Source organism: Sus scrofa, chromosome 2 (genome assembly GCF_000003025.6).
Source record: "Sus scrofa isolate TJ Tabasco breed Duroc chromosome 2, Sscrofa11.1, whole genome shotgun sequence".
NCBI classification, from domain to species: domain Eukaryota; kingdom Metazoa; phylum Chordata; class Mammalia; order Artiodactyla; family Suidae; genus Sus; species Sus scrofa.
This window is the reverse complement of record NC_010444.4, coordinates 68,692,029-68,702,233: the sequence shown is the minus strand read 5'-3', so window position 1 is coordinate 68,702,233 and position 10,205 is coordinate 68,692,029. Positions and strand designations below refer to the sequence as shown.

The 10,205-nt window shown below is 47.6% G+C and overlaps 1 protein-coding gene across 3 annotated transcripts; it reads left to right on the top strand.

Moving 5' to 3' along the window:
• Positions 317-9,240, top strand: FBXL12 (F-box and leucine rich repeat protein 12). 3 transcript variants are annotated; one of them, XM_013987420.1, is made up of 3 exons: positions 317-663; positions 774-880; positions 7,757-9,240. In XM_013987420.1, the coding sequence occupies exon 3, from the start codon at positions 7,757-7,759 to the stop codon at positions 8,576-8,578; it is 822 nt and encodes a 273-aa protein (XP_013842874.1). In that variant the 5' UTR covers positions 317-663; positions 774-880; the 3' UTR covers positions 8,579-9,240. The 3 variants fall into 3 exon arrangements, with proteins under 3 accessions (XP_013842874.1, XP_005654901.1, XP_003123279.3); XM_003123231.5 differs by having other exon boundaries at positions 318-663; positions 774-846; XM_005654844.1 differs by lacking the exon at positions 774-880.

The following is a 10,205-nucleotide window of genomic DNA, read 5'->3' as shown; positions in this document are numbered from 1 at the left end:
TACGAGAAGGAAGTCAGTTCAGGTTCTGAGGAGAATCATTTGACACCATCAATAAAAACGAAAAATTCAACACTCCTTTTAACAAGCTATTTATAAACAAAACAAAAGCTATTTCACTCTTGCAAATTTACCCTCATGTACATGCATCACAAAGCTCTAAAGCTGAGACCTCTCTCTGCGGAGTCCTCTGCTCTCGGCTCTGCCCTCAATCCCGCCTTCAGGGCTTGTCACCGCCCCAGCCCCGCCTTCTGGGTTCGGCCCTCGTCCCGGCCTCGCCCCCAGAGTAAGGTTTCCCCCCCCTTAACCCCGCCCTTGGTTTGCGTCACCGCCTCAGCCCCGCCTTCCCGGCTTAGTCCCAGTTCTCAGCTGCATTTTTGGTTCGGCGTTCAGATCCTGTGCTGCTCTGGCTCCAGTGCCCAGCCACGTCCCCGCAAGAGGAAAGCTGAATCTCTGCTGGCTACCTGAAGCCGCGACCACCTCCGTGCCAGCACCCTCACTTCCCCCACCTCCTTGGTCGCCCTCAGAACGAGTCCCCGAGTCCCTCTGGACGGAAACGGAAATGCGTGTCGGCGGGATGATGGCGACTTTTGCCGACTTGCCGGACTCTGTCCTGTTGGAGATCTTCTCTTACCTCCCGGTCCGGGACCGGATCCGCATCTCCAGGTGCGGCCCCGCCCCGCGGGAGGGAGGGGCCGGGCGGGGGGCATGCTAGGAGGTGCAGACCTGGACCCCGCGGGGCCGTGGTCGTTCTAACGGCGGGTCCCCTCCCCCAGGGTCTGTCACCGCTGGAAGAGGCTGGTGGACGACCGGTGGCTGTGGCGACATGTCGACCTGACGCTCTACACGGTATGCGGGGCTGGCCGGGAAGGCCTGGGCCTCGGTAGGTTTAGCCTGACCTCAAGGACCACGCCTCCAACCCTTGTTTCGAGCGAGGCTCTCCCAGGTGCTCCCGGCTGCGCCGCCTGCTTGCTCAGCTGTGACCTCTGGGCCTCAATTTCTCCATCTCCAAAATAATGGGTATAACCAAGATCGTTTGGGGAAAGGGCTTATTGATGAGTTTTCACGGAAAAGTAATTTTTTGTAGTCAACTTATTTCCAGAAGTAATCTCCTGAAGAGTGCAATCACACCATTTCCACTTTCTTCCGTTGTTTTTTTTTGTTTGTTTGTTTGTTTGTTTTTTTTTGCCTTTTTGTCGTTTTGCCTTTTCTAGAGCCGCTCCTGCGGCACATGGAGGTTCTCAGGCTAGGGGTCCAACCGGAGCCGTAGCCTCCCGCCCACTCCAGAGCCACAGCAACGCCGGATCCGAGCCGCATCTGCGACCTACACCACGGCTCAGGGCAATGCTGGATCCCCAACCCACTGAGCAAGACCAGGGATTGAACCTGCAACCTCATGGTTCCTAGTCGGATTGTCAACCACTGAGCCACGACGGGAACTCCTGCATTTTATTTTTCTTTTTATTATGAACTATTTTAAATACAAATGGAAATGCATAGGGGATAATATCTGAAACCATGTACTCACCATCTAGATTTAACCTTTATTAACCTTTGCTTTATTTGCTGCAGATCTTGAGAAACATAAATGTTTATGTATACATATATACATACAACATTTACAGGTTATTTGTTGCACTTTTTGAAACCCTCCACTATTTTTTTTCTTTATTGGTGGTGTGCGGAAGTTCCCGGACCGTGGATGGAACCTGTACCCCACAGGAGCCACACAAACAACTACAGTGACAATGTTGGATCCTTAACTGCTGAGTCACAAGGGAATTCCATTTCTAGAGTTTAGATAACCCTATTCTATTTAGATAATGAAATGCTATTTTACCCCTAACCAGCTTTTCTTTTGTTTTTTTTATGGCTGCACCTGCAGCATATGGAAAATCCAGTCAGAGCTGCAGTTGCCGGCCTAAGCCACAGCCACTGCAACTTGGGATCTGAGATGCATTTAGCTCATGGCAACAGATGGATCTTTAACCCACTGAGTGAGGCCAGGGATCCTACTCTCATCCTCATAGATACCAGTTGGGTTTGTTTCTGCTGAGCCACAATGGGAACTACCCCCAACCAGCTTTATTCACACATTGCTTTTGAGATAACTGGGACTTGTAAATCTAATTCATTCCTTTTAACCACGCTTAAATGAATATACCACAATTTGTTTATCGACTTTGCTGTTGACAGATGGTTAGATTATTTCCTATTACAAACAGCTTTTTTTTTTTTTTTTTTGCTTTTTAGGGCCCCACTGGTGGCATATGGAAATTCCCAGGTTAGGGGTCGAATCAGAGCTGCAGCTGCCACCCTACCCCACAGCAACAGCAACATGTGATCCGAGCTGAGTCTGTGACCTACACCGCAACTCACAGCAATGCCGGATACCCAAACCACTGAATGAGGCCAGGGATTAAACCTGCATCCTCATGGACACTAGTTAGATTCATTTTGCTGCACCACAAGGGGAACTCCACAAACAGCTTTATAAGTTCACAAATTGTCTCTTTACTATGTATATGAATCACCTATGGGGATCTTGTTAAAATGCAGATTCTGATTCAGTGGCCTGGAGTAGGGCCTTAGGTTCTGAATTTCTCACAGCTCCCCAGGTGTTACTAATGCTGCTGGTTCTTGTTGCACAAGAATGTCCTTTTGTCTATCTTCTTGTGTCCAGGTACTATTTACTCTTAAACCTGGAAGAGCAGTTTCTAAGATGTAGGGTCCTTTATATTTTTTTGTTTTCAGTTTTTCATCTGCAATTCCAAAATCAAAAAGCCAGCAAAGTGAAAAGTTTTCTGTAAGCTTGGCACAAATTCATTTGATGGCAAAACCTTATGTGAATTAGTGTAAGGCTATTCTTGTCTTTTCTTTTTTTTTTTTTTTTTTCTATTTCTTGGGCCGCTCCCGCGGCATATGGAGGTTCCCAGGCTAGGGGTCCAATCGGAGCTGTAGCTGCCGGCCTACGCCAGAGCCACAGCAACGCGAGATCCGAGCCGCGTCTGCAACCTACACCACAGCTCGCGGCAATTCCGGATCCTTAACCCACTGAGCAAGGGCAGGGACCGAACCCGCAACCTCATGGTTCCTAGTCAGATTCGTTAACCACTGCGCCACGACGGGAACTCCTTGTCTTTTCTCTTAACCTACATAGAATAAAAAGACATATTAAAGGATCAGGTTGCTATGGAGGTGCGGGTTTTGTTCCAGGCACAGTGGGTTAAAGGATCTGGCATTGCCAAAGCTATGGCTCGGATTCACTTCCTGGCCTGGGAACTTCCGTATTTCACAGGCGCAGCATTTAAAAAAGATCGTGTTATACTGAAAAATATTAATCTGATAATAAAGTGCTGCCCTTGACATTTGTACCATGTTAATTCTGAATTCTGAAATCTAACTGTCTCCAGGAGTTTTGGATAAGGTATCGTGGCCTTGTAGAGAAATTATTTTTATTGAAATCACCTTTTAAAAAATGATAATTTTTTTTTTACTATTTTATTATGAAAAATTTCAAACATATATAAAAGTTGAAAGAATAGTTCCTGTCATGGCTCAGTGGTAACGAACCTAACTAGTATCCATGAGGATGTGGATTCGATGCCTGGCCCTGCTCAGGTTAATGATCTAGTGCCTTGAGCTTCGGTGTAGGTCACAGATGAGGCTTGGATCCTGAATTGCTGTGGCTGTGGCTGTGGCATAGGCTGGAAGCTGCAGTTCCAGTTAGACCCCTAGCCTGGGAACTTCCATAGGCTGAGGGTAGGGTGTAGCCTTTAAAAGACCAAAAAAAAAAAAAAAAAGAATAGTACAAAGATCACGGAGTTGCCCACCATTAATATTCACCTTCATTTGTTTTTATCATCTGTTGATCCATCCATCCCTCTTTCCATCCATCAATCCATTTTACTTTTATTTTTAATTTTATTTGTTTATTTTTGGTTGCACACATGGCAGGTGGAAGTTCCTGGGCTAGGGATTGAACTCACGCCACAGCAGTAACCAGAACTACAGCAGTGACAACACCAGATCCTTAACCCACTGGGCCAGCAGGGAACTCCCCATTTTATTTTCTCTTCTTTTTTCTTTTTCTTTTTATGGCTGTACCCCAACATATGGAAGTTCCTGGGCCAGTTATCAGATTTGAGCTGTAGTTTCGACCTACTCCACAACTGCAGCAATGCAGAATCCTTAACACACTGCCTGGTGGGGATTGAACCTGCATCCCAGTGCTCCAGAGATGCAGCTGATTACGTTGGGCCACAGTGGGAACTCCACTTTACTTTTTAAAAAATTTAAAATTTTTTTGCTTTTTTTTTTGCCTCTTTTTTTTTGTCTTTTTAGGGCCCCACCGGCAGCACATGGCAGTTCCCAGGCTAGGGGTCTAATTGGAGCTGTAGCTGCCAGGCTACCTCAGAGCCACAGCAACGTGGGATCCTTAATCCACTGAGCAAGGCCAGGGATCGAACCCGAACCTGCAACCTCATGGTTCCTTGTCAGATTCATTTCTGCTGCACCACGACAGGAACTCCCAATTTTTTGCTTTTTAGGGCCACACCCGTGGCATATGGAATTTCCCAGGCTAAGGGTCACATTGGAACTGCTGCTGCCGGCCTACACCCCAGCCATAGTAACGCAGGATACAAGTTGTGTTTTCGACTTACATCACAGCTCAAGGACAATGCTGGATCCCTGACCCAATGAGCGAGGCCAGGGATGGAATCTGTATCCTCATGGATACTAGTTGGATTCATTTTCACTGCAACACAGGGGAAACGCCTCCATTTTATTTTTAAAATGCACTTCAAAATAAGTTGCAGACAGGAGTCCACTTTATCCCTAAACACTTTAGCACACATAATAGAGATTAACTAGAACGTTTGTTTTACATTTTTCTTTCTGAGGTACAATTTTTAAAAATCACAAATCATGAATAATTCTTGTAAAAAAGTTGACACATTGTAACAATGTATGGTGAAATGGATAAAGGATCAGGCATTGCAGCAGCTGCAGCCTAGGTTGCAGCTCTGGCTCAGATTTGATCCCTGGCTGGAGAACTTCATATGCCCTGGGGCAGCCAAAAAAGAAACCACCCCAAAAACCAAAATCAAAAAACCAAAGAATTAGTTTAAAAACATATTAAGTGGAGGGTGGGGGCAAAAAAATTCACACAAAAGATTCAAAATGTACAAAATAGTGAAAATTGGAAAGTAAAGTCTCTCTTTACCTCTGTCACCCAAGTCAACTTCTTCCCCAGGGAGGCAGCAGGTGCTCCTATAATCTTAAAAACAAAACGGGGGTGGGGTGGGGTGGGTATAAATTAGGAGTTAGGGATTAACATATACACACTGCTATATATATAAAATAGATAACCTATAAGAACCTACTGTATAGCACAAGAAACCTTATTCAATATCTTATAATTACTTTGAATGGAAAAGAATCTGAAAAATAATAGATTTTTTAATATGCATAACAGAATCACTTTGCTGTACACCCGGAACTAACACAACATTGTAAATCATACTTCAGTTAAAAAAATAAATAAAAGAGGGAATGAAATAAAACAAAACATACACATACATACACACTAAGGGGGAACAAAAACACAGATGCCAGTGGGTGTCCACATTTTAGTTTTCAGTGGAAACCACCAGATCGCATTACAAATTAGTGAGACCAAGTCCCAACCGCAGGACCAGATACCTGCTTTGCCACATCCTGGCCAATGTTTGATGTTATAAAACTTAAAGGATTTGCTCATTTGTCCTTTTACCAGTAAAGGTGATTCATTCTCTGGCTTTGTGACCATTTAAATTTTTTCCAAAAAAAAAAAAAAAGAAATTGGAGTTCCCGTCATGGCTCAGTGGTTAACGAATCTGACTAGGAACCATGAGGTTGTGGGTTCGATCCCTGGCCTCGCTCAGTGGGTTAAGGATCCGGAATTGCCGTGAGCTGTGGTGTAGGTTGCAGACGCGGCTTGGATCCCGTGTTGCTGTGGCTCTGATTAGACCCCTAGCCTGGGAACCTCCATATGCCATGGGAGTGGCTCCAGAAAAGGCAAAAAGACGAAAAAAAAAAAAAAATTGAGTTCCCGTTGCGATGCAGTAGAAGGGAATCTGACTAGCATCCATGAGGACGCAGGTTTGATCCCTGGCCTCACTCAGTGGGTTAAGGATCCTGTGTTGCTGTGAGCTGTAGTGTATGTCACAGATGTGGCTCAGATCCTGAGTTGCTGTGGTTGTGATATAGGCCAGCAACTGCAGCTCTGATTTTACCCCTAGCCTGGGAACCTCCATATGTTTTAGGTGTGGCCCTAAAAAGGCAAAAAAAAAAAAGAAAAAAAAATTTCCCAGTGGTGGTTTCTACCCAGGTGAGTTACTTTTAGTGGACAATATTTCTAGTGAGTCCCTTTCCCTCCACCCACACTTGCAAGTCTAAATTTGATCAGGAAGATTTGATTCCTCTATCAAAAGTAATCAACAGATTTTATGGTATGCATTGTCTTTTTTTTTTTTAAAGGTAAAATGTATATATAGTGAAATGCACAGGATATCATTTAGTTATAGTTTGTTTTCTTTTGCTTTTTTTTAGGGCCACACCTGCAGCATATGGAAGTTCCCACACTAGGGATCAAATCAGAGCTGCAGCTGCTGGCCTACATCACAACCACAACAACTCGGGATCCGAGCCATGTCTGTGACCTACACCACAGCTCACGGCAACACCAGATCCTTGACCCAGTGAGTGGGGCCAGGGATCGAACCCACATCCTCATGGATACTAATCAGGTTCGTTCCTGCTGAGCCACAACGGAAACTCTATAGTTTGTTTTCTACTAAGTCTAACTTCCCAGGGTTAATTTTTGCAGCTTTCACTATTACCAGGCTGCTTTTTTGTTTGTTTGTTTGTTTTCCTTTTTTGGCAGCTCAGAAGCACATGGAAGTTCCCAGGCCAGGGGTCAGATCCGAGCTGCAGTTTTGACCTACTTACATCACAGCTGTGGCAATGCTGGATCTTTTACCCACTGTGCTGTCCTGGGGTCCTATGTCCTGGTGCTGAAGAGACGACGCTGATTCCCTTGAGCCACAGTGGGAACACCAATTTTTTTTTTTTTTTTAAACCTAGATCAAACTTACCCTGGACAGTTTTAGGCTTTCTCAGTTTTCTGTTGCTTATTTCTATGGGAATCATTAGAAGGAGATAAAAAATACTGCTGGGTCACTTGGCTTTCTTCCTTACTCCAGGAGGTAATGAGAATCCACTCTCTTTCTAGAGACAGATATGTTATGATATCTTTCTACCAATTTTTTTTCCCCCTTTTGGCTGTGCCCATGGCAAGGAAAAGTTCCTGGGCCAGCACTGGAACCGGCGTCACAACAGTAACCAGAGCCACAGCAGTGACAACGCCGGATGCTTAACTCTGCCAGGCTACCAGGGAACTCTATGCCAATGTTTTTTTATTCAAACCTAGAGGTCAGAATATTCCAGGCTGGAGTTCCCGTCATGGCTCAATGGTTAATGAATCCGACTAGGAACCATGAGGTTGCAGGTTCAATCCCTGGCCTTGCTCAGTGGGTTAAGGATCCAGCGTTGCCATGAGCTGTGGTGTGGGTCGCAAACGCAGCTCTGATCCCAAGTTGCTGTGTCTGTGGCGTAGGCCGGTGGCTACTGCTCTGACTGGACTGCTCTGACTGCTCTCAGGACTCCTAGCCTGAGAACCTCCAAATGCAGTTACCCCCATCTCTACCTCTTACAGATGCGGCCAAAAGTCATGTGGCATCTCCTTCGCCGGTACATGGCCTCCCGGCTCCATTCCCTGCGGATGGGTGGCTACCTGTTCTCAGGCTCCCAGGCTCCCCAGCTGTCCCCTGCCCTGATGAGAGCCCTGGGCCAGAAGTGCCCCAACCTGAAGCGCCTCTGCCTACATGTGGCCAACCTGAGCATGGTGCCCATCACCAGCCTACCCAGCACCCTGAGGACCCTGGAGTTGCACAGCTGTGAAATCTCCATGGCCTGGCTCCTGAAAGAGCAGGACCCTACGGTGCTGCCCCTGCTTGAGTGCATCGTGCTGGACCGCGTCCCCGCCTTCCGAGACGAGCACCTGCAGGGCCTGACGCGCTTCCGGGCCTTGCGCTCTCTAGTGCTAGGTGGCACCTACCGTGTGACCGAGACGGGGCTGGATATGGGCCTGCAGGAGCTGAGCTACCTGCAGAGGCTGGAAGTGCTGGGCTGCACCCTCTCGGCCGACAGCACCCTCCTGGCCATCAGCCGCCACCTCCGAGATGTGCGGAAGATCCGGCTGACCGTGAGGGGCCTCTCTGCCCCCGGCCTGGCGGTCCTGGAGGGCATGCCAGCCCTGGAGAGTCTCTGCCTGCTGGGGCCGCTCATCACCCCGGAAATGCCAACCCCGGCTGAAATTCTCTCCTCCTGCCTCACCATGCCCAAGCTCAGGGTCCTTGAGCTTCAGGGGCTAGGCTGGGAGGGTCAGGAGGCCGAGAAGATCCTGTGTAAGGGACTGCCCCACTGTATGGTCATCGTCAGGGCCTGCCCCAAAGAGTCCATGGACTGGTGGATGTGACTGCACTACCCTGTCCCTGGGACCCCTCTCAGCTTTTCTTAATGAGCCCCAGACCCTCTGAGTAGCACCTCGTGGTGGGCAGGTAATCAGGCTGGAGAGGCCTAAAAGCCACAGGTAGAGAGAACCCAGACCTTGGCACCCTCAGATCATTGGAATCATTTGCCAGCTGCGTGGCCTCTGTGACATCAGCCAGCCTCTCGGAGGCCCGGTCCTCACATCCAGAAATGAGGAAGACCATAGCTACCTCATGGTTATGTTGCTAAGCCTTACTCTTGATCAGCCTTGGGCTTTGAGGAGGCCCTCCATGAGGGGCTGTTCTCAGGAACAGGATGGATACAGAAGGGTGGCCTAGGAGTCAGGGAGGCCTGAGGGCCCAAGGCCCCTTAGGAAGCCTGAAAGGGCTGTCTATGCACAAGCACCCACACACTGACATACCATAGACATGCCGACATGCCACTGACACGCTGACACGCCATCGATAGAACTACACTTGCACACAGGAGACACGGAGACAAGGGAAGGTGCACCTCATGCTTTGATAATCAGAATGTTAATAATGGATCTAAGTTGTACTTTCTGTATTTTGTATTCAAACTTTTCCAAGTTTTCCCCGTTATATATTACTATGCTATTAAAGAAAAATAATTGTGTTTTTCAAAAAAGCTTTCAGTTTATTCATTCAACAAAGGTTTCTCAAGCCCCTGCTATTTTGCAGGAACTATTCTAGGTCTTGGGGCCACAGTAATGAACAAAATTCCACAAAGAAGGGAGAGTGATAAACAAGGGAAAAGCTGTGTGATAATAAGCCAGGGCCACGTGATGGAGGCATGTGCCTAGTTGAGTGGGCAGGGTGAGCCTGTCTGAGCCCTGACCTGAGAGGTGATGAGAAACCAGCCCTGAGAAGCCCTTGGGAAGACAGAAAAGGTAAAGGCCTAAGATGGGCATGAGCTTGGCATTTTCCAGGGACAAGAAGAAAGTCCAAAAGGGTGAGCAATAGAAAGTGAATCAGAGGAGTTCCCATTGTGGCTCAGCGGGTTAAGAATCCAACTAGTATCCATGAGGATGTGGGTTGGATCCCTGGCCTCTCTGAGTGGGTTTAAGGATCCGATGTTGCCACGAGCTGTAGAGTAGGTCAAAGATGTAGCTCGGGCTCTGGTGGTGCTATGGCTGTAGTATAGGCTGGTGGCTGCCACTCTGATTTGACCCCTAGCCTGGGAACTTCCATATGCCAAGGGTGCTGCCCTAAAATAAAAAGAAAAAGAAGCAGTGGATCAGATAATTCTGGATGGCCTCACAGGTGGCTTTGGTTGTGGGGGTTCAATAAGTAGCACCTCCTCTTCCTGCCTTCTGAGTCTGAACCACTTGAAAGATGCAGGTGGCAGACTGCTGGTGATCCTGAGCACCCACCCATGAAACAGGCATTACTTTTGATCTAAGCTCAGTAGTTTGGGGGCATGTGGCCCAGTGGACTCACCACCTGCCTGCTGGCTCAGCTTCTCTGCATTGTGGTGGGTAGAGCACAGGGAGAGGAAGGGGGCTGAGATGGGTACCCAAGTTCCTTCTAACAAATTCACCCATCAGAGAGGACCTAGATGTTTCATGCTTTTCCTACTGGGGCGTCCATTAG

What these genes read in the sequence shown, in the direction of transcription:
- FBXL12 (XM_003123231.5), top strand. Translation starts at nt 560, where the DNA reads ATGCGTGTCGGCGGGATGATGGCGACTTTTGCCGACTTGCCGGACTCT. An exon ending in GACCGGATCCGCATCTCCAG is followed by an intron (nt 664 to 773) that starts GTGCGGCCCCGC and finishes CCCCTCCCCCAG; the next exon opens with GGTCTGTCACCGCTGGAAGA. An exon ending in TCGACCTGACGCTCTACACG is followed by an intron (nt 847 to 7,756) that starts GTATGCGGGGCT and finishes TACCTCTTACAG; the next exon opens with ATGCGGCCAAAAGTCATGTG.